Below are 25,474 nucleotides of genomic sequence, written 5' to 3'. Positions count from 1 at the left end.
AAAAACATTTATAATGTTACAAAAGATTTCTATTTCAGATAAATGCTGTTCTTCCGCACTTTCTATTCATCAGAGAAACCTGAAAAATCCAGCTGTTTTTAACATAATAATAATAATATAATAATAATAAATGTTTTTTGAGCAGCAAATCAGAATATTAGAATGATTTCTGAAGGATCATGTGACTGGATTAATGATGCTAAAAAGCTTTGAAATCACAGGAATAAATTACATTTTAAAATATATTCAAATAGAAAAGTTATTTTAAATAGTAAAAAATATTTCACAATATTACTGCTTTTGCTGTATTTTGGATCAAATAAATGCAGGCTTGGTGAGCAGAAGAGAATTATTTAAAAAACATTAAGAAATCTTACTGTTCAAAAACCTTTGACTGGTGTGTGTATGTATGTATATACATTATATATACTGTATATATATATATATGTTTAATATCATCTTACTAAAACATATTATGGGGAGATAAAAAGTTCCTCAAACTGAGTTAAATTTTCTCCTATATCATAATACATGAGTCATATAAGACTGATGTATCAAACAGATAACAAAAAACATATGTAAACTTTATTTTTTTTTCAATTTTGTCTATAGCAGGGATCGTCAAATCTGGCCCACGAGATCCAGTTTCCTGCAGAGTTTAGCTCCAACCCTGATCAAACTCACCTACCTGTGATTTTCTAATGATCCTGAAGACATTGATTAGTATGCCCAGGTGTTTGATTAGGGTTAGAGCTAAACTCTGCAGGAAAGTGGATCTCGTGGGCCAGATTTGAGGATCCCTGGTCTATAGGTTCAATAAACAGTTCCATTAAAAAAAAAAAAGAATAATAGATTTTTCTGACTATTCATATATCAGGTTTTACAGGGTTAAGAAGGGCAAATAGAAGCCATTTTGATTTCACTTTGTATTTAAAGACACACAAATGCATTGTCATGACAGCTGGCAACAAGAGACACTGTCCTAAACTGTCACATAATGGCACAACCGTTGTGCCAGGGTCCAGCTGACAGTGTGACTCAGTAACTGGACTCACCTGACAGGCCACCGACATCCATCTTCTTCAGGTTCTTGGCCTCCAGAACCACCACGGTCAGTTTGCCAGCAGTGGGCACATACCGCAGAGAGAAACAGATGTCACCCAGCTTCTCTTGCTGTGAGTGGCAGAGAAAAGTTCAATCAGGGACATCATTGTCAAGGTAAAGAGAAAAACCGAACCTGAAAACCTGGTCAAATTTATTCACTAAATGAATTCTCTAACAAAAATCAACATTTCTTTAGAAGCAAAGCCAAACTGAAACATCTCCAGCTAAAATAATTTTGCTAGCACAAAAGACTAAAATATTCCCCTTTACACAAAACATTTTTTTGACGTTCACCCACCCAACAGGATTTATAAGAGAAACTGATTTGAGGACCATAGCGTTTGTATTCTTTGAATCTGATTAATTTTCCACAAATGTAGCTGCACCGGTAAACACACTGAAAATACATTTACACGTTCACACATTGCATTAATATTTTAGGAGCCATTCTAATAAACATGGACACAAACACGTGACATATAGAAAACAACAGGAAGGGGGAAAAGGTTATATCACTTTACTTTCAACTGGCTGATGCCATTTCCACACAATCAATTTTCTGTCAATTAAAAGGTCATCAGAATAGAAAAATAACATTTCATAGTTTAATTAAACAAGGTAAGTCCTACAAGGTAAATAAGTTGAATCGACTGCCGAGAGTTTTTTTCTCCTCTTTTTAAAATTGTGTAGGAAAAAAAGAGCAAAGAGGACCGAACTGGGTGGAACTACAAGAATCTACGGCATTTTGCAGTCAATTTTCATTTAGTTTTTTACAGGCGTTTAATTAAACAAGGTAAGTCCTACAAGGTAAATAAGTTGAATCGACTGCCGAGTTTTTTTCTCCTCTTTTTAAAATTGTGTAGGAAAAAAAAGAGCAAAGAGGACCGAACTGGGTGGAACTACAAGAATCTACGGCATTTTGCAGTCAATTTTCATTTAGTTTTTTACAGGCACTTAAAGTGCCATCCTCAGGACACCACTCTAGAGATTCTTTGATAAAAGTCAATACGCTCTAGCTTTCTCAAGCAGTGCTTGGAGTGCTCCGTTAGCTCATCGGACATGGAGTGTAACAGAAGCACAAACTCAAAGAGCAACCTTCAACGTATGTAGATAGCCTTCAAATCTCTGCCCTCAGCAGGTTTTTGACGGCGTCATAATTAACCTTTACACCAAGGAACCGTGGCACAAAAACAAGGTTCCCATAGAAACCATGGCTTAAATGCTATATTCCATGACATTTACCATGAAAATTGAATCTCCCAAACCACTGCTTGGAAAGTCACACTTTTATTAATAAAAATGTGGCACGGCCCAGCTGATTAAACTGACATTTCCATTGAAGATGGATAGCCCTCAAGTCTTGTACTTGTACAGTTAGTACATTTCCATGCAGCTCCTGCTAAATTATATTTACTCTTGTTGTGTACAATCTTTTCAATATACGAGTTAACATTTGGGAACATTTCAAACTTATTAGGTGGATTTGTTAAAGAAAAACATGGGGAGCATAAAGGCTAATTCACATTGCACAGAATTACAGTACGTAATTTCTCAGACATTCCAAGACCCGACAAACACGATTCAATATGTTCAATCAGACAAAACAAGTGCCAATGCCAACAGATGCCAACGGGGTAAAACACTGGTCTGTCAAAAACTGATGAATGCATCTACTGCCATTTGTCTGCGTTTCCACTGTATACAGCAAATCTTGTAAAGGTGCACACGTTTTCTTATTTTTTAAAAGTTACATTTATTTTTAAATAAAAAAAAATATTTTACTATATTCTATATCTGCGTGGATGTATCGTTTCAGTAGCCTAATAAAAACTCTAATTTTAAACAAAATGGGTCTCCATGTTGAGATCACATGTCTAGAAAAACAAAAACCAAAAAATATTTTGACTCATTCACTTAGCAGTTGCTGCCAACTGGTATAACGATGTTAACTTCAGCAAAAAAAATCTGAATGTGAATGAATATGATGTAAATTTTCTGTATGAATGGTTTGAAAAGATTGAAGTCACTAGGAAGAATCACTACTAGTGAACAAATGAATTGGCAAAAATCCCACTTGTGCTCCAGAAGGTCAGGCAATAAAGATGGACTATTCACACAAAAGCAAATATTCAAGCACATTACCAGGGAACAGGTTATTGCCACCCATGCATATAAGCTTTGTACCTCTTCTTTCTCAGCGCTCAGGAGGTCCCTCCACTCCTCAGTCACATGACTAAAGTCGACCTTATTCATGGGCACCTTCACGTCTCCAATAGCGTCGTGTTTGGAGAAGCGGTCAAAGTCATACACCGTCATTACCAGAGTTTTCCCTCCAAGCTCAGTGTAGGGAACCTGTAGGATATGATGGGTGACATTAATTGCATGCATACCTACCATTCTAATCTCTCTCAATTCCAGTTACGGGACTTATCTAACGCTGAGATGCTGGGATGAAGCTATAGGACAATTGCATGTGCGCAAGAGAAAGAGAGAGATTTGATTCTTGATTACCTCCAATTGAGCTGTTTTTTCAGACAAAACTCATTATCCCGAAGGACTTGTTCCAACATGGCGACAAACTGCTTGATTGGCCGGAAAAGAGATAAGACCCAAGGGTTGCTATTTTGTCCTTGACGCTATCACACACACTAGCTCTCCAGTCTCTTCATTTCAATAATGAAGGCACTTGTGATTACATGTCAGAGCTCTGTGGTTATCTCTCTCTATGTTGGCGTGCAGCTCATTTCTCGTTCTCAAGGTACCTTGTCATAGTTGAAATTGCGCTAGGCTAAACAAGAACCAAACACGCAAACAGTCCTTTACCCCCCCCCCCAGGTTGGATCAGTTATATTTTTGCAATTCTTTTAGGAATTCAACACTTCACTTAGCAATTTAATAGAAGTCTAGAGGTTTGAGTGCGGTAATTACACAAAAAGGTCTTTCTAGCCACATGACGTCCTATAAAAATGAATCAGAAATCTCTACTGAACATTCAAAATAGAAATTATTCTACTTTCCGGATGACAGACACCTGCAGGAGTCCATCTGCATGTTTACATGTAATTACTCCAATGCATCGTGCCACTTACTGTCTTGTTAATACACCAGAAGAAGTAGTCAGAAATAACTCTATATACTGCATGAGTAGAATGCAAACGCACGGATCCAATGAGAAATCACTTGTTATAATTCAATTCTGTTAGGTTTGTGACCTACCTTAAAGGTGAATTGCTCATTGAAAACGGGATTCAGTGTCTTCCGGTGGACCTTGGTCTCAAATTTCTTCTTCTTGTCTGGAAGAAGGTAGACCTTCACATAGGGGTCAGAAGTGCCACCCATATCCATAGCGGGCAGCTCTGCTGCTTGGATGATCCCCACTATGAGCTATGAAGGGTCAAACGTCAAAGTTAAAGAGATCATGAGTAAGACCTTGAAGAGAAGTGTAGTCTTTATCTAAACCATCACCCCACCACCATTCTGTAGGAGCTTACTGTAATGCTGGATCAGATTTATGTGAAGACAGTTGGTCTTCTTTTTCTAAAGCACCAAGATCTGCTGTCTAACATAAGTTCTACACATTCATGTAGATTAAAAGTATCAGGGTCTTTCCATAAAACTGGGGTTTTTTTCAGCTTGTCTGGTGACTGTCAAGCTTTTTGTTATTGTTACCTAGAACTTAAACTATTAAAAATTGTTTCGATTAATTGTAATAAAACTGACATAAAATATAAATATAAAAGAAAAAAAAACATAAAATTAAACGTATTAGAAATGTTGCCTTTGAAACTAACTGAAATAAGCTGAAATATAAAAATTGATAAAAATAAATAGAAATATAGAAAACCCTAATAAAACTAATAAAAAACAAAGTTTCTAAAAGTTCAATTAAAATTTAAATGTAAACTGAACGTATATTTAAAAAAATAAAGAAATACAACAATAGTATATAAGTAATACTAAAATGACACTACATTCAATATTATTCTCTCCATAATATTGACAATTTCATACTTTTCGAAAGTTTGGTGGACATACCTTCACTCTTTGAGAACTTCTGCTCCTAAAATTAGTAACTAGTACACACTGAAAAAGTTTTAACTGCCTTCTTATAAATCTGATGTGGTTTATTGTGAATCAACTACTTTGTATTTGACTTCAACTGTTTGGTTCTCTTTATGGGTTGTACTATAGTAAATCAGCCTAGAGAGTATCTGCTTATTCATATGAAAAGCCACTGAGAGGTCAGTTATAGTTATGATGCTGAGGTGCGTCCTTCAGACCCAGGCTGCATTACTCTTTAAACAGTCCCAACATTAAGGAGGCAATGGGGTCAGGCCATGTCAAGCGTGGCGTTCCTGATCCTATCTCCCCATCGGCTCAGATAATTGATTGGCCGGCTGGCTGGGCTGAGGTCCTGATTGACCTGCCAGTCACCATATCCCCTGCATGGCCTCATGGGTCCTAGAGTCAGTCAATCAAGCTCCCATCAGCTTCCCATAAAACGCCCTGTCTCTGTGTCTACACATGCACTCGGGCGTAGAACTCTCTCTCCTCTCACCTTCTCTCTCTCACTCTGACCAGCTGTCACACTTCGGTTGTGCTGCCATGGGAAGGACTGTAGTCTGTGACAAGCTTTACCAGTGTTTCTGGTTTAGATGGTGGCCATCAGAGAACATTGTGATTGTTTCTTTACAAAGGAACTATAAAGATTGTAATATCCTGTCAGGCTGTAGTAATGTTTGATTTTCTTTCTTTCTTTTTTCATTAAATGGTGGTGGGTTTCAGGTCTGGACAGTTTTATTGCTTCACATTGTAATCTTGGATGAAAAAAAGCACATGTTCTGACTTCAAGAAAGAACCCCCCACAAACACTGTTCTAACACAGGCACAATCAAACAGGAAAACATCTGTATTTTTAAAGAATTAGTTGAAAGGTAGAAAATACTCCACAAATGATGCCCATTGCTCCTATAGTCACTGCTTCCATAAAGCATAAGTGAAAATGGTTGACAAAATAAGAGTCCTTGTTATTTATTTTAACCAATAGTTCTCTTTTGTCAGTCATGCAGTTATATTACCTTTAACTTTGTAAGAACTGGAAAATTAAATTTTTATATATATTGATTCCAGTCTTTAACATTTCATACTACTTGACAGGAGAATACTTAGATGTCAGCTAGATTTTGACTCCAGATTCATATCTTGACATGTTAGCAATGAGAAATTCAATATCTAGATAATAATAAATAAAGTGGAATTTACAATTAAATGTAAAGTTCAGTTCACACTTGAGAACAGAACACCCTCAACATAACCCAATTAACACTTCTTTCAAGATATTTGATTGTAATGCTATTATTGCTTTGAGGGGCTCCTGTAGCTTAACAATAGAGAATGGTACTTGCAAAAGGATGGTCATAGATTTGGTTTGCAGGGAACACACAAACCGATAAAATACCCTGAATGCACTCTAATTTGCTTTGCATAAAAAGGTCTGTGTGCACAATATACTTATTAAGTTATGACGTATCTAATAATGTTTCCAGTTCCAAGCCTCCACTCTATTACGATTGAGAATACTATCTCTACTACTTAATTTATTTATAGCACAGATTAAAGCTAAGCTTTTAAAAACTCACGGTGTACACTACAGTCTCTGGACTCACTGTGTTCCGGAGACTAATAATTTATCGATTCAGAAAAGATGAATCACTGTCTGGCCAACTGAGATTTTGGTATGGAGATAAAAGTTAGAATCATGATTTTTTTTTGGTTTGTAGTATTACAACATGTTGAAAATTTACATTTAGTCATTTAGCTGACGCTTTTATCAAAAGCGACTTACAAATGAGGACAATGGAAGCAATCAAAATCAACAAAAGAGCAATGATACACAAATGCTATGACAAGTCTCAGTTAGCCTAAATGTATATTAGCACCATTTTTTGTTTGTTTTTGTAATCTGAAAACAATGACACGTGGCATCAGACTTACAGTAAATAGAGTATTGTTGATATGCTGACCTTAAGTTGCAGTTGTCATTGTTTGCTGAATTTTTGGCGGGTGAAATCGTCATTTCAAAAGCAGATTTTGCAACAGGTTCAAGTTGTTCACTTAAATTTGCAGTGTTGAGCAGAAGAAAGCTGTTTGGTTTGAAAGTGACTTCTGTGTGAGTTCTTCACACATCGCTATACTACTGACAACAGACAATGCACCATTTGTGCTTGCAAAATTTTGCAAATGTGACTGCACATTTAGCCCAAATTACGCAACCTATCAGTGGCATCGCTGTCAGTCTCACTGGAAGTTTGCGATACACGAGCCGATGCCATCTTTAAGTTTAAATGAGAAGTCTTTTGTAAGTAGCTCCTAGCTGTGAGTTAGATTGAATAGTTGTGGACGACAGTAGCAGTATGAGTCAGGGTGGATCTGTCTCTGGTTGTTTTGGACATAGAGGGGGGGTGAAAGACTATCTGATCCTGATGAGACTTTGGCCATAATAACCTTCAATCGCTCTGCAGGCTACACATTTTGAAGAATCAGACTGATGCAGGACATGCTGGAGGAAGATTCAGCTGTATGACTTCACCTCAGTGGGTGCAGTTCTCACAATCTCTCATCTGAAGGCTTTGAGCTGTCATCTTAAATTACTGCTGCAATGGTTTTCAGAGAAAACTGTTTTCTTAGAGGGGTTTCTGGGATGTGTTAGAAAACAGGCCACGATTGCAATGATTCACCTCAGTGAACGTGTATGGATTCGCAGCTCAATCCAAACCTCTTTTTCTATCCTCATTAATAATATCACCCTTATCTGCACCCTGCCTCTCTGTCTCCCTGAGGAGCCACCCTGGATTCTGAGATATTGTGTCTTGTGGCTTTGTAACTGCCATGTTTTGTACTTTTCTATTTTTACCCTCTGGCTTGCTCAGCAGGGTTGGAAAGGTCCAGATTACCTTTAAACAAACCCAGAGTTTAGTTGAGCTCACTGGAACCTTTCCCCTTTGGAAAGGGCAAGAGTTGCAGAAAAATCTCCCAGACCTCATGTTGTCTCAAGTTTCCCTGAAGCGATACTCAGCTTGATTTAAAGCCAGACGGGAAAGAAGCCTGTAGATTTCCTACCGGCACGAAGGGTGGAGATACATGCGTGTCTATGAGAGCGAGTGGTTCTCTGGGTTGAATCTGGGTCAGGCTGATGTGGATTTCTTTGCATCTCGTGCTTTTTTTGCATCTCCTGCCTTCATTTATTTGCACATGCTATCTGCAATATTAGCGGTAAAACTGGGTGGTAGGTGGTTAGTGAATATGACGTAGGTTTTTATGCAAAAATAACTGTTTAGTGAATTTGCTCTTTTGTGTTAATGCTATATTTTATCCTCACATTCTTATACCTCCAATGAAGACTTCAGTAAACTTAACTAACTATTTGATATATTTTTGCTACATGGCAAAAGAATAGAACAAATGCAGTATCTTGAACATCTCATTATTGTTCTTAAAACTCTGTTATGCCATAAATGGAAAGCATTACCAGTCATTTGCAGTCATTTTGTCATCTCACTACACATACATTGCCGGCATACTGTGCTTATAAAAGCTGTAATTTGTGTGTGTGTGATGACGGAAATTCTGGCTTTTTCAGGTTTGTAGCTTTTTTTGCACGGTCTCGGCGTGAGACTATGCACAGCTTCAATTATCTGTCACCCAGGATCTGACAAAAGGAAGTGCATCCATTCTGGAAGTCACTCGGCTTTCAAGCTCAACCGCTTGTAAGAGGCGGCCAATGATTTTCGGCTTAGCCTCAGAGTTGAAGACAAGCCAGCACCCTCATTCAGTCAGCGTGGAAGAAAGCCAGTTCAAACTCGAATCTAACTACTGTGATGTGCCCTTGACATTCATGGCATTTGGTGAGTTTACAGGATGATGGGCATTATTTTTTAAAGTGCTACGTCTGAATTCCTCTGGCTTTTATAGATAGCACTTAATAATAGTGCACATGACTCTAAAAATGACTCTGAAAAGTGATTCATGTTGTCAAAGTGTACTCTACACATTTTCAGTATGTATTTTTTAAACACACAGTTTACAGTGAGTATTCAAATATGTAAGAGTGACACGCTGAATAACTTTACTGAAATGGGCATTATTTGTGGAGCTGGTTACAATTTGATGGACAAATACGCTGTACTTACGAAGAAGACCTCACTAAACACCACACAGTGACGGTGATTCGGAGACAGCTCCTTACCGTATTCTCTGTGAAATTGTAATCCAAGGAGTACTGTAATTTGCCAAGTTTCTCTTCTTCCTTAGACTCCACCTCTTTCTCTGTATCCGTCAGCCCTGTTTCCGCATCATCCTCATCCTTCAAGGCCTGAAGGAGACACCCACTAACAGTCAGTCTCGTCGGCCCAACGCTGGCGCTGCCCGATTGCCCTCGCCAGAGCGCCGGGCCCGCCCTGGACCAGCCTGCTCTTCAACCGCACCTCTATTAGGGGGGGAGCAAGCACTAAAACTCCACAGCGATTAAGACCATGACATGCTCAGTGATGCACTAGACTTGGGCTGTGAACCCCCTTCTCTCCTACGGTCTGCTATTGTGAAAAGTTGTGAAAAGAGTTGCAAGAAGATGAACTGAATGGGTGCAAGCAATCTAGGTTGGGAAGGGCAAGGCTAGGGCTGGGTGGTATGATAATGTATCGATTGCGCATATGGTACTATATCTAGCTATTTTACAAAGGCCTAGAACTTGGCTCATTCAATCAGTGGTATATTATATTATATTATATTACATATTTAAGCCCACCCCATGTTAGATTATGAAAAGCTGTTTCTGCACAGTTGTCAGACAAATAATCATTTGTTGTGAAAATCTTCCTAATAATTAACGTATGACGCTGTCAAAATCGTATATATCATATAAATCATATAAATCATATATAAATAAATAAATACATACATACATTAAACAGCAACAACAAACATGTCATGTTATGTGTACCGGTACCGTGATATAAAGCTACAATTATTGGTCATACCGTCCAACCCTAGGCAAGATGAGCAGACAGATGTTCTTAAGAAATACATTGTACAATACATTGTCCTTTATGTTATTTCAGGCAGAACAATCTCTGGCATCAACAAATCAGTGGGGAAATGTTGTGAATGGTGTGACATTAACTCCCTAGCTAGCCTTAGTTTAAGACCAGTGTTAAGGGGATTTCGAGTGAGGTTTGTTGTCACTGGAAAGCATGCGATTGTCGAGGCAAACTCAGCTCTCAGTTCATTCACTGTGAAATAGTTGCCTTCCGAAAGGGCAGTCTTGCTCATCGGTAAAGCATGCAAGGCATTCACGTTCTTAAGAAGAGTGCTTGTATAGTGACCCTCATTCTCTGTGACGTGATCTTCCACACACAGTAGCGTTGTCATGACCCTTAGTTATTGGTGATAACCACCACGCTCATAGAAGCTGTAAGCGTCATGCCAGCAGAAGGTGTTGGTGGGAGGGGTCGTTACAGGGCCTCTCCTATTAGTTGTTGGGTTACAAGTGTGAAAGCAAAAGGCTGAACAAAATTGATTTCTTGGCTGTCTTGTCCTCTTATGAGGATCAGACTATTTTCACAAACACTTGTGCGCTTCAATTCAACAACCTCTTTGGGGTGCTTGTTAAGACTTGTGATGTATTTAAAGGCATAGTTCACCCAGAGATAATTTATTCACCCTCATGTTGTTGTTGTTCCAAATCCGTTTGACTTTATTTGTCCAGCAGAATGCAAAATTAAATGTTTAGCTGGATATGTGAGCTGCTCTTTTCCACATAATGAAAACGGATAGGAAATTAAGGCTTGTATAAGCCCAAAAACTGAACACCATAATAGTGGTCCATATGACTCGCACTATAGTTCGAGTCATATGATAGCATTGTGATGAAATATTAAGTAATTAATCACTAAAATGTATATGCTTTTAAATTTTGTTTAACAGATGTAGTCAACATTAACTTTTAATGTGTGGAAAAGAGCAGCGTGGACATTCTGCTAAACTTCTCCTTTTATGTTTCAAGAAGAGTCACACAGCTTTTGAACAACATGAGGGTGAGTAAATGAAGACAGGATTTTCTGTTTTGGCTGAGCTATTCCTATAAATGAGTCTTTTTGGAAGTGTAAAATGATTAAAAGTAGTTGGTAACACCCCTATGCAGCTGTGAGTGTCCTTCATTGATACCCTTTCCATCTGACTGGAAAAGATGATGTTTCATAAACATGTCAGCCAATTAAAGATCAGTCTGGTCATCGTGTCTGAAAATTGCTTCTTGAACAAATTTGTCCTGCTAATGAGGTGGGTGCAGTTCTCCTCCAGGACATTTTTCAATTTTAAGTTCTAGTGGACCAGATGAGTACTGATAATTTGGCCAAGGGCAGTCAAACAAGCTGAACATATCACTAGTAGTTAAGCAGTCCGTACTTTGACAGTCTCCTTAAATTATCATAGTCTGTTTTCTACTTCAAATGACAAGTAGAAATCAATGTGGTTCAACCTTGCTAAAGCGTACCCAAATGCATTTTCTCTCTTCATATATATGTGTATATGTAGACTTACACATATATATTGTAGATATACATGTACTGTATGCATAGTTACATATATGTTACTCTACTAGAGTAAACCTGTTGTCAAGAGGCTATTAAAAGTCATTGCAGCAGGCTATAGAAGATCCAACAGCAATTGGGAACCTACCGCCAGTGGCAATCCCGCAAAGTCATCAGACAAAACATAGATAAGGAGGACATGGAAGGAAGAGACACAAATTAAAACAACCACACACAAAGGCGACCACATGAGTCAGGGCATACCAGGAGAAATGACTGCTGAGAAGCTCAAAGCTTCTTCTGCTGACAATACAACAAAGATGTATGTTGTGCAGGACATTGTACTCTGGCATATCGCTCTGATCGTTGTGTATCGTTCTTAATGTCTGTGCTAATTTGCTAAATAAGAGTGACAATTCATTAATCTCTCATATTTAGCCAATTAGCACAGGTATTACAAGTTGTTATGTTGGCTTTAGCTGGTCTCCTAACCTGGCAAAGATGGTCTTCGTCTGTTCTGCAGTGACCCAAACCTTCTAAAACTATTAATAAGACCAGCCTAACCAGCTTGGTCCAGTTGGGAGAGCAGTTAAACACCTTAGCCTGGTTTGTTTTATTCAGAAGAGTTGTGTTGCAAAATATTGATTATATGGATTTCAATGGCTGTAGCCATTTCTTATTTCTATTTTGAAAGTACTAATACACAATTCTGGTGGGTAAATATCATATAGCAGCTATTGTATATCTGTTCGTATTTGGTTTGATGCTGATAAACTGTGACATTCTAGAAATGCACACTGGTTTTTTTAAAGAGTGCTGTTAATTATCTGTGTCTGTTCCTCTTCACTGTGCTTTGTGCTCAAGAATCAATGTCTCTAATTTGGGATGAGTGGTCTTGGCATGGTCTCAAAGCCAGTGTCCTTACACCACGAATTAAGCTGACTTTGTTAATTATTCTGTTAGAAGTGTACTATTGCGAGCATGTTAATGCAATTAGCATGCTAACTAGGGTTAAAGTGCCAGTGTTCCATATAATTTGTGGGTGTGTGGGAAAAAGCGAGCTGCATTAATGTTCTTTCTCCTATTGTTTTCATTATCTACTGTCATTTCTCTGGGTTGATACCACTTCATAGTACAGTTAACCATATGCAGCACTACAAAGTGAATTAAGCTAAATACAAGAAAAACAGAAAAACTCAATATTTTAATGAACCGTTAACATGCCCAGGTTTGCAGTCCTGCAATTAAAGTCAGCTGTGAAACAACATCATCAACAGATGACTCCATCTAGAGTTGTCTTATGAACATACTTAATTGGCATTGTGCATTAATACAATACTACTTGAGTAAATACATATTTCATGCAACTTCTGACGACTAAAGAACAAGGCCAATCCAATAGCAGTAACAAAATGTTTTTACCTCGGTTTTGATACCGTCAGTGACGTCCTTCATGTTGATGGCATTCTTGCCCTTGTCTTTGCCCTTTTTCTTGTTCTTCTTCTTGAATATCCACTTTTTGCAGACGCAGAAGCAGCAGGAAACAACTAGTACAACAGCAACAAATGCAATGGCGACGATGGCCCATGATGGCACTGTGCAGACAAAAATAAACAAGACAACTCAATGCACTTATACAGGCATCTTTATAACAACCACTTTTATTTCATTTGTAAATCATGCACTACAGTAATGGTCGACCAATATATTTCCAAGGCCGATATATCGGCCGATATTTGACATTTTTTCAAATACTGGCATCGGCCGATAAGTTTTTCCTGTTTGGCCAATGTGTTCGGGAATTTTATTTAGACTGCGTGCCAGACTTTTATTTTGACTGCGCTGAGAACGGCAGCACCTGACTAAGCACAGTGCTCACATTCCCCCTCTTCATTGTTTGCCTTCACAGTTTAACAATTCTTTCTAATAGGGACATAAGCCTGTCTAATAATCAGATAGAATGTTAAAAAAGGAATTAAAAGGTATACAAAAAGTATTATAATGATTGCTTTTATATTATTAGTAACAGAAAGGCAGACATAATACTTTTTCGTTTGCCATCAGCATTCAGCAAATACGCATATCATTTAAACAAACCTTTAAATGACTAATGAACATTTAATTTCACAAACCTTGCAGACTTAGTCGAATCCAGCTGTGAGATCTTGTGAAGTGTGCATTTGTATATTGCCTGATCGTGTGTGCTCTGCGTGACAGTCGATCCGTGTGAATTGAATCCGGACAGGAGGAGAGTTCAGCTTCACTGGAGACGCGTGATCAACTTTAAACTCGTTATTTCAAACTATGCTGATTTATGCATTTGCGCACTGTCATATTCATGTAATTTTTACTGCGTGCTGAATGTAAAATGAGTGTTACCTTGGGTTTAGTTGAAAAAATATGATTCCCAATGCACACAAACTTCCCAGATTACAGAGTGCCCTGTTGGTTACAGTGTTTACTTTCTTTTTGTTTATATATTTTAAAATATTTCTTTATTTGTGAAAAATACTGTATTAGTAATAGAAAGGCAAACATAATACTTTCTCGTTTACTATCAGCATTCAGCAAATACGCATTTATATCATTTAAACAAATCTTTGAATGTCTAATAAACATTTAATTTCATTTAACATTTAATGCCTTTAAAAAACATTACTTTCACTGGAAAAGAATAGTGAATCCTTTTTGGTTTCACAGAACCAAGAAATGTAGTCTAGGTTTATAAAGGAGAATTAAAATGGCAGAATTTTAATCTTGAGATAACTATTAATTTATTAAACTTTCTTCATTCAAGCCAATAAAAGTGGTATTCAAATAGCTGTTATCAAGATGGCCACCAAACAAGCTTTCATGATTTCAATCTATTCCCAGAGCAACGAGAAAACACAACAGGTGAGAAGTGAAAATGACGAAAAGTTTCAGTCTGTTGGTTTACACACTTTGATCAATTGCCGGAGAACTTCATGTCTGCCGGTCGCACAGGATTAACGATCTTTGCTCAGAGAGATGTTGCAATGCTCTAGTGAGAGTAATCAGCCAATTTAGTTGAAAACCGGAGCTGTTGGCATTCACAACTTGCCATTTGATCACTCTTGGAAGACATTTTGAGCTTGACATTGTTAAAGCAATCATGCTCAGCGCCGGATTTGTTTGATTGTCAAGGACAGTGTGGAACTAAATAAACGGAACGAAAATACTCCTAAAAGTATGTTGTTTAATGAGGTTTGAACTTCACAAACAAGAATTTATGCACACTGACCAAATTGCTTGGCCTCCAGAAACTTGTTTTAAAAATATTGTGAGCAATTTACATCCATGCGGCATAGTGATGGACTTTGTGCTAGAATAACTGAAAATAGTATTTCCTCTTCTGGTCATGACTTTATAAATACAGCTCCAAACTCCAGCGAGCACTGTCAGGGGAGGACAATCGAGCTCCTCAGCTTTTCGACAAGATTAACAGCCTCCTGCCAAGAGAAAGAGCAACGCCTCTATACAGCAGGACTAAAACTGCATTCGCCAACAGAGCACGAGCACCAGATACGAAAATGTTAGTTTCCGAGACGCGAGAGAAGCTTCCTCCCCGAACCAACATTTGCTGGGAATAATTGGTAGACAGATGTGGTGGAAGAATTCTGCATTCAGATACTCATACAGTAATTACGGCTTTTGCGCACAACACAACAAACACCTGCCAACCGAATGGCAACTTTCAGGGAAGCAGATTTCTCCAGAAAAGAAGCCGATTTTTCCACTTCAGATTTGAATGTGCTTGATTTGCTCTGGGACAATGCAGAGTCAAGGACTGTATAAATAATGTCAGGCTCCAGTGGGCGAAAGACATCTTGTACTCTGCATTTGGGAAACAAGCAAGCACTCAAACATGTTATAGTGCATCTCAAGAAACCTGTCAAGGTCACATTTCACCTGAAAATTGGAAGAAATAAAAAAAAGCAGTTTTGCTAGAATTGTAATTAAATGTAATCTTTCTTATCCATTCTCATTTAAATTTGGGAGTTAAATGTACTTAACTGTCTTTAAAATAATGTCACAATGAAATCACAAGGGGATAACTTAATGACTAAAATGTAATTCAATTTAATTTAAATTTAAATATTATTTATTTTTATTTCACTTATTTAAAAAATTATCTAACAAAATTATTTTATATAGTTTTCTTCTTTGAAATTCCAGTAAAATGTAATCTGGATACATTTTGGGTGAGATTTATCCATTATATATTTAACATTTTGACCATATCCAATATATCATGACAGCCTATTTTCCCCTAAACATCCTCAATTTGAAACATATTTTGTTTCTCTTATCATGGTTTGAGGACTTTATATTTGAATTGGCAGTAGAGAAAAATTTAAATAAATGCTAGCATCTTTGTCTCCCAGGAGGGTTAGACTTGCTACCACAGGACACATTTCCCACAGCAAGATCCAAAGGGAGAGCAAAAGGGGAAGATAAAGAGTGAGAGAGAAAGAGAGAAAGAAAAATCAATTGGCTGTTGACAAAATCGATAAGCACTCTCCTCTGAGGAAAAACAGTGAGTGATAGTCTAAAGTAACTTTGGGATCATCAGCCCACGGCCTCAACTTGGCTGTGGGGTAATGGAGGTGACAATCCTCCACTTTTTTCCTTTTTTCCCCTTCTTTAGCACACCCCTCACTGGACTACATCCATTTATAATAAATAAAAAAATAAAAAAAATACAACAATCAAATGGTTTTAGCTTATGCATAGACCTAAAGTATGTTCCCAGATGTTTCATTCAAAATTAAGAGCAATTAACAGGGATCCCTAGAGTGTTTCTCTTAAACGCTTTAGGAAATGTATTACAAATACATAACATTTCTCATTTTTAAATCCTGTTTACACCAGATTATCCAAGAAAATGGTTTGTGAATAGCGTTTCCTGTTGACATTAAAATTGAATAGCTGAGTAAATGTGTTTTGCACATTTAGCATAACATTTTAGCATGGTATTAGACATGAAAAGAAAAGGAAAAAATGGATATGAAAAAAACTAACAAAACAAAACAAAAAAGCCTCTCACCAGGTTTTTTCGAAAAGCTTTTTCGAAAGCCCTGTCATTTCAACTCTTTTCAAACAGAGGAGAATCTGTCAGCCATCTTAAAAGGCCACTCTTATTGGTCAGTTGTGCTGCGTCTTCTTTGAAAGCTTGCAGCTTAGACCATAATTGCTCCTGAAGCTTGTCTAGCATCAGACCCCTGATTCATACCTGTTAAAACCTGCTCTCTGGCCCTCACTTTTTTCTCCACCACTGGCCTGAATATCAGCCCACTGGGGGAATAAAGAGCCCCTTTCATCTCTATGCCTCCTCTAAAGCAAACCCTGCCACATGGGACTCAAACTGCACAAAGCATTGAGCCGTCCTTGGCTTAGACCAACAAGTGCTCTATCAGTTTTCCTGGAGTGCTATCATTTTTAGACGTGCCTTGACAGCTGTGTCATGCAAGATTATATTGCTAGGTTTCATTCAACGATGTACTTTGAAATTTGCAATTGAACGCCATGTGAAATCAGACCTCAAGCTTGGGAAATGTGTCAGTCCGCAAGTCAGATTTATTGCTGAGATGAGTGAGTATAATGTTGCATGAACATGGTGATATTGTGATATAGTGAATTAATGATAAACAACCACTTTTAAGCTAATTAAAAATCATCAAATGCATAAAAAAAAGTTATAAATCTGACTTTAAAACAGCAAAGAAATGTGCACAGTAATGCAGTTTTCCATTTAAAGTTGAAAGTTAATGTTAAAAGTTTGAAATTCTGATTTCTAGTTGAACAGAATGAAGCATAACTGATGTCTGATTAGAAATTCTAGTCACACTTTATTTTAAGGTCTTGCCATTAACAAAACATTAACTATGACTTCTGCCTCAAACTCCTAATTTGCTGCTTATTAATAGTTAGTAAGGTAGTTGTTAAGTTTAGGTATTGGGTAGGATTAGGGATGTAGAATATGGTCATGCAGAATATGTGCTTTATAAGTACTAATAAACGGCAAATATGTTAATAATAGTCATGCTAATAAGCAACTAGTTAATAGTGAGAATTGGTCGCTATACTAAAGTGTTACCGAAATTCTAAGATGAATGTCCTCTTAGCTCTGTAAATACGACAATATTAAAGCATTATATACTGTAACTGAAGATATAAACCATAAAATTAAACATGTCTAACATGTAACTGGAAATTTTGATTCTCTAGAAACCGATACTGTCATAACGAGACACAGATTAAAAACCTCTTGTGTCCAAGGGGTACAGGATTCTGTGATGAGCCACAATCTCACACGACAAGGGCGAGCTCATATTAAAGGTCTGTAAAGGTCAATGATGAGAACCATTTAGTGCTACTGCGGACACTGAGCAATTTTGACACTTTTATAATGAAAGCTTATGAAAAAATTATGTTTAATACAACAAGCGCAGCTTGAGTCTGAATAAATTGACTAGTATGAGTACATTAGCTGTATTTTTAATCACACAGTCAGTGGTAGCAATTAGATTACTTTTATCATGCTAGAGAGAAAAAAATACTTCTCATATCAAGCTTAGTTGTTTAGAAGTGAAATTGCATTGTGCACTAATAGATGCAAAAAAGTCTAATGTTGCACCGTCCAATGCAATAAAGCAGAGTGCTTATCTTCTTCATCGAGCAAACGTCTTATTCTGAAAGACACTTTTGTGTTTCTTAATTAAAAGAACCTGAGACCCAGAAAGCAATAGAAACATTTTCTAATTAACTCAATTGTGTAAGTGCCTATTGTCCTTTGGGATTGCGGAGCAAGCATGTGCTCTTCAACTTCAAGCAGCTATCTCTCGTTCCGCCATGCACATGCACACACAAACTCTCAACAGGGAGCACAAAATGAGGTTTTGTAGCTGGACCGTGTGACTGCACAGCCAATCAGAGAGGAACATTATTCAAATCCAGCACTGCTGTGGTGCACAATTCAAAGCCAAATACAGCTTAGAACAATGACACGACTGGAGGTGGATGCCAAAGAAAGTCTGCCATCTTGCTACTGCTTTCAAGGACGTGAGAGTCCTTCTGGCTCGACCCCATCCAATCGAGTGTGAATAAGATCTTGAGCACACTCATTCGCTCTTTACCTTTTCCTTGACAAAAGAATACAGCATCAGACTTATCAGACTGGGCTCACACAAAAATCTTACCAAGCTGCTTTAGGAAGCCATGCCAGGGAATCGAGACAATAATGACTCTGAGATTGGCATCTTACATTTACAAAAGAATCTTTTCATTTGCTTGCAGTGCAGCACTGCAATAGTTTGGGTACCACATTTTTATAACTATGACTCATGAAAACATCATAAATATGCATGTGCATGATTGTACTTTATTCTGTATATGACAGAATTATCACAATGAGTTTACTCATTCAAAACTTTAAATGAACACAATTATTTCTAATTTTGCTGAAGTACCTAATCTGCAACGAGGGATATTAAGATTTTTAAAAATGCAAATTAAATTTCCCAACACCCACATAAGAAAAAAATTACTTATGCAAAGCAACAGGGTGAATCTCACGAAACCTGTCAAGAACATTTCCATTTCATATTTCAACTGAAAGAAAAAATGAAAATGGACAAAAAATGGAAGCCTATTTAATTAATTGTATTTTTTTTGCACTGTGCCATAATTTTCACGAAAATTAAACACCTTTCCCTCAAACCCAATTCACATTTCTCATTGCAATGCAAAAAAAGTTTACTATATTATCACACTATTCTCATTATTGCTATATTATTTAAATGGTGAAGTATATATACACCATGTTTTTGCAAAGACTTTAATTTAATCAGATTAAAAAATAAATAAATAAAAATAAATATCAGTGACATATTTTAAAGAAAATTTTCTTAGTTATCATCAACAAATAAAATAAAATTAATAATTAAAAAAATTAAAGGTCCACAAAAAAGCTTAATTTTCTTTATGTAAAATATAATTTCTACATATATTATTATATTTTTACTTTATTTATTCTTTTTTCATTTCTGACTGTAAGGTGAAATGTAGTGTAACCTACACACATTTTCATGACATTCATGCTTCAAGCAATAAAAATATTATATTAATAAATTGTCAATTTATAGTAAGAGTAAACTGGTCATCAGCAGTAGTGGCACCATGCTGGGATTCTCTTTGGGCAGCCTGGGGCTCATTATCCTACTGTTTGTCTGATCAGAATGTAATGTGAGCGTCTCTGACCAGCGAGGTTGTGTTGCCTGCTAACGCGAAGCTAACAGTAACATGATCTATCCCCAGGCGGCATATCGCAGGGCCGAGTTACCCACTCTCACACTTGTTAACACGCCAAAACGGGATGAGAAACTCGATGTCTTAACAGGCGTGATTTGATTGAGAGTGCGCAGTGATTGTGAGCACTAGTGAGCGCACGGGCCAAGCGGGGGGAAATGATCCATCGGTGAAATACACCACACACCGGCAACCCAAACTAATGTGTTTTGACAGCACGCTGTTGGTCAATTAACCCTGGTACTAGAGCATGTTATACAGCACGAGAGAAAGACAACCCTGTTGCACTTCCAAAGATACTCTCTGCGTTAAGGAAAATTTAGAAGTGATTTATCATGCAATGTGGTTATGTTACAGTCCAGCAGATGGGCGGTAATTTCAATATCCATTTAGTAAAGTTTCAGGGAAGAAGGAACAATCTGAAAATGGAGCCTGGCTCATGAATATTAATTGTGATGTAATATTCACCTAGTATTCGAGACTGAGATTCTTAAAAGCAGTGGCTGCTAACCATATTAGGATTACAAACTGCAATTTATTTTTATTATTATTTTGTTTATTGGCAGAGGCTTTTTTTCTTTGCAAAACGAAGTCCGAAAAGTGGTGGAGATAAACCTAAAATGTTCTAAAAGCGGGGGAAAATGTTTGAAAACCTGAATATCACATTCAAGAGAAACTTCTAAAGTTTTTGTACCATTGAACCTAGGCATATCATATCGCTTAATGTCCTTCCCAAACAAACCACGAGACTCATATAAGAAAATATTTGAAGGGGAAAAGAAAGACAAGTGTGATAACAGCTCACGTGATATTGCAAGCAGATTAATATCCACCCTCTCATATCCTCTGTCAACAGCATCCAGATCAGATCATATCTTTTGTTATTACAGACGGTGCTGTTGTTTGGTCTGTGATGTACGAAGCGCTCGGACGGTGAGTGACACCAATGATGAGACTCTCACTGAAAACTGATAATATCATTGATTATGGTACTGAAAATATCAGGGACAACAGCTATGAGGGACAACAAACAAACCAAAACCCTCATTTGTCCGATCTCATCTGTTGACTGCTAATTGGACGTCTGTCATCCCATTTGTCAAGATAATGTGTTTTGTGAGATGAGGAACAAGTAAATGAAAGAAACAAACTTCACTACATATTCAGTAGCAAGATCTTGAAAAATAACAAACTACATGGTGTAGTGATGTAATGGTACGTTGCTGGGTTTTGTCACTCTGTATCAAATTGTACACTACCATTCAAAAGTTTGTGAAGCTTCAATTATTTGATAAAAATATAGTGATATTGTGAAATATTATTACAGTATACACACACACACACACATATATATATATATATATATATGAATATAAATACATAAATAACTGTTTTCTATTTGTCATATAGTCCTTCAGACATGCTGATTTGCTGCTCAAGAAACTTTTCTTATTATTAATGTTGGATTATTAATGTCAGGATTCTTTGATGAATAGAAAGTTCAAAAGAACTGCATTTATTTGAAATATAAATCTTTTGTAATATTATGAATTTTAATGTCTTGTAGCTTTATATATTATAATTTTGAAGCAGCTTCTACACTGCAGGAGAAAATTTGTCTTTTCTCATTTGTTTGTTTACTACTGTAATGCAGTTTTAACTTGTTTTAAATTAGATTATCTCTTTCTCCAAACGGCTTTATAATGCGAAGCAGGCAGATGGAGAGGGCTGGGGTTTTATTTTTGTTTGTTTGCATAATTCAATTTCAAGGGAGCAGGTTTGACAGGCCTGGTAACCTTCAGACGTCCTCTGGGGCGGTCTTGGGGGCAGCAGGGGAAGGGGAAGAGAGGGAGATAGGATTAGGTCAAAGGTCATCAGAATGGGAGGGCTAGCTGTTCCATCTGTCAGGCTTTTGGCCGATGATGTGTTTGGCACTCTGCTCTAGTTCTCCTCCTGTTGCTGACTATGACTGAGGCTTTCTACACACTGGCAAACAACACAAGCCTGCTAAACAACTAATTAACTAACTAAACACATCACACTTCACAAACATACATAGAGGACTCGCAACTTGTCATGTCTTGGCATTTCTGTAGCTGGACTAGTAGAACATGACAACAGAGCAGCCAAGGTCATAAGTTCCAAGGAAATACACTGATAAAATGTATACATTAGAAGTAATGGCAAAGTGAATTAATGCAATGTAAATGTCTTGATATAGAGATTTAACTCTTGATGTACTGTATGCCCAGTTTCATAATGCACTGCTATGAATTGAGGGAAATGTTTATTTCAAAAATAACTTTTTCATTTAGTACAAAAACAAATCTGGGGATGCACAACATTATCGGACCGATATCAGAATCGTCCAATAATGGCTTTAAATGTAAATATCGGCATCGGCCCAATATGAAAAATTATGCCGATATATCTTACCGATAAGATGAATAACTCACATGTGCTCAGGGTGTGCTAGCAATTAGATCACGTCAGCAGTGTGGTCATTCTTGAAGCAAACTTTTGCCTGAATGATGATTAAATTATTATGAGCGAATTATGAGCTGTAAAAGATTTTCAGAATTTTTACAACTCTTGCTCTAGACCATCTACAAATGTTAAATGTTAAAATAAAATGTTAAGGTTACCACTGCATCTTTCTGAGAAAAACAAATGCACTGATTGATATGTAGTTGATTTATAATTATTTTCAAAGCTTCAATGTACTGTCATTATAAAATAACTTCATTATTGTTTATTTAATTTTAACAAATACGTTATTGTTAAAAAACTAAAAATAAATTGTTTATAATTTCTACACAGGAGAGACTATTGGTACCGGCTATTGGCCAAAATGAGTTGAAAAATATCGGGATATCGGCAAAAATCCAATATTGTGCATCCCTAAACATCTTTAAAAAGTAACAAAGAGTTTCATTTAATTAAAAGAATTTCATCCAATATTTACTGCATTTACTGCAAAATAAAGAGAAATGTTCATTTTAAAAATATCACTGTGTCATTTAGTAGAGACAAAATATTGGGTCAGGTGACCACGAGACCTGACATGGGGTCCTTTTACGATCTCTACTTTCTTGTCAAAAATAAAGACAAAAGAGCCTACAAAATATATAAATTGTGTATATAAATATTTGATGTGAGTTATTGAAACTATTTTCTAGTTATTTTTAAAGATTTGTTTAGGGATGCACAATATTGGATTTTGCCGATATCCAATATGCCGATATTTTTCAACTCATTTTAGCCAATAGCCGATACCAATAGTCTCTCCTGTGTGGAAATTATAAACAATTTATTTTTAATTTTGGTTATTTTTTTAACAACAACGTATTTGTTAGAATTAAATAAACAATAATAAAGTTATTTTATAATGTTACTAGTAAAGTAACTACAGAAAATAGTTTAATTTAATTAAAATGAACTTTTGCCCAATATTAGTGGATGCTATACATGTGCCAGTTGCAGCTTAGCAACATGCTAATGTCAGACATTGTTTATGAGTCCCTTGTGAGCTGCTGTCTAAAAGAGTATTTTAATTCAGACACTAATAAGATTTACAATGTAGCTGCCTATGCAGATGGTAGACAGCCAGGCAGCTCACTAGGGTTTGAAACAGAGCCAATGAGAGTACAACAATGTGACAAATCACATTTTTTTCATAGTTGCCATCCAATTAAAATGCAAATAGATGTAGATTTCTTGCCATAATGGCAATTTATAAAATTTGACCCCATTAATTTGTAGTTAATGTTCAAAGCATATTGCCAGTTAAATTCACATTTTAACAAGAATGAAATGAACATTGATTGTGGTGTTTGATAGAACATCAGAAATTTTCAGAGATCAAGGGGCATTGTGTCGGGGATCAGGGTACCCAGTGTGCAAGAATGTTTCAGAGGCTGGACAGAGTGTGTTCATTATTCATAGTAATTGTGTCAAAGCTGAATAATGTCTCAAACTGTCTCTGAGCGGCGAGGTTAATTATCATCGAAAACAGATGCCTTGAGCTTGAGCAGCAGAGTGTTGGGAGAATAACCAGAGCTGTTGTGTAACAGTCATTTTCTTTTGTTGCTCCGAGTCAACCAAGCTGTGTAACCACAGCGGTGCGTAGACCTTTCCGAGTCAAGATGGTCGGGTTCAAACTGCTGAACCTGTCAACTGGCCTCAAGGCTTGAGGGGAAGGCTCTCGAAGAGAGCCATGACAAAGCAAGTGTGGCGTCCTGAGAGCTACCTGTCGGAGTGATTCTACACGCAGGACCGTTTGTGATGGGCACCGTAGAACGGATGTGATGTTGTGTGACCGTAAGCGTTGAGGGAACGTTAGTAATCACAGGTTATGGAGAAACCCTTTTGAATATGTGTCACCATCTGAGACTGTGCAAATCGCTATGAACACAAATTGCCTGTTCATTTACATTTTCCCTCGGTCTGAAGTACGAGGGAGTAATTGGGTGTTTTATTTTTTTCTTTGGGCATTTTATGTACCTAAGGGTGGATTTTTATTAAAACTGATTCATTTGTTTATTTATTTTTGTTACATATATTCAAACGCCCTTTTATTGCATTTATATGCATGTTTATTCTATTTATCTAAACAGAGTAAACCAGTCAGCAGTCAGTAACTATCATGAATGAATGAATAAATAAATAATTTATCGCTCAATAAATTCTGAAAATGAAACAGATTTTATCAAAAATGGCTGTCTCACAAATGATAATGTATATAAAAAAAATAAAAAAAAATAAAAAAAAATTATATATATATATATATACAGTATATTCTATGAAACTCAATACATTATTTGACGTGGTAGAAGCACTCAGTTCTGGCATGGAAATAGATGTCAAACAGTATTCATCTTCATGTTTTGCCTACATAGCGCTATGACAAAGGCAGAAGGGTTAGAGTGAAGTAAATCTTTATCATCACTACGCAGCATCTGTCTGTGTTCCTCTGTTTTTGCCGCGCTAGACGGCAGATCGTGACAGGTCCATGCGTCTTACTTTTACAGGCGGCACCTGCACACATTCAACGCACTGGATTATATTGGTGGAGAAAAGCTCAAGTATTCTGCATCAGGACTCGCCCATTCATCACTTAATGCAGGTCCGTCAGGGTTCCTGGATGCCCCGGTCAATACAGCACCCTTCTCCCCAGGCATTCATCAGCCCAGGCACCGGTTGGCACAGAGACGTGTGTGTGATGGAGGGAGGCGGCTAAAACAGTAATTTAAGCCACTGTAATGGAGTGTCTTTTTCTGGCTGGATCTCAGAAGGGGCATATCTGTCTGAGTCAAATGCGGCAACCCTTTATTTTACAGTTGTCTGCAGGAAAGCAAAGTGATAATTAATGTGGTGAATGTGTCTCCAAGTGCGAAAGCAAGGGTGGAAGTGAAAGTGTACGTGTGTGAGAGTGTGAGTGAGAGTGAGAGCGAAGC

At 37.1% G+C, this 25,474-nt stretch overlaps 1 protein-coding gene across 7 annotated transcripts in view; it reads right to left on the bottom strand.

Annotated features, from left to right (window-relative positions):
* The window catches only part of LOC107590640 (synaptotagmin-1-like), a 237,901-nt gene that overhangs the window by 13,888 nt on the left and 198,539 nt on the right, over nt 1-25,474 (bottom strand). For 5 of the 7 annotated variants that reach the window (XM_016279544.1, XM_016279534.1, XM_016279553.1 and 2 more), the window contains 5 exons: nt 13,113-13,285; nt 9,350-9,475; nt 4,321-4,488; nt 3,289-3,456; nt 1,056-1,173 (listed from right to left, as the gene is read on the bottom strand). In XM_016279544.1, the coding sequence (XP_016135030.1) occupies nt 1,056-1,173; nt 3,289-3,456; nt 4,321-4,488; nt 9,350-9,475; nt 13,113-13,285 (753 nt within the window). The other 2 variants (XM_016279562.1, XM_016279568.1) reach the window with 2 other exon arrangements.

This window comes from Sinocyclocheilus grahami, unplaced genomic scaffold (genome assembly GCF_001515645.1).
Source record: "Sinocyclocheilus grahami isolate Dianchi unplaced genomic scaffold, SAMN03320097.WGS_v1.1 scaffold8.1, whole genome shotgun sequence".
Taxonomy (NCBI): domain Eukaryota; kingdom Metazoa; phylum Chordata; class Actinopteri; order Cypriniformes; family Cyprinidae; genus Sinocyclocheilus; species Sinocyclocheilus grahami.
This window is presented reverse-complemented; position numbering and strand designations above follow the sequence as displayed.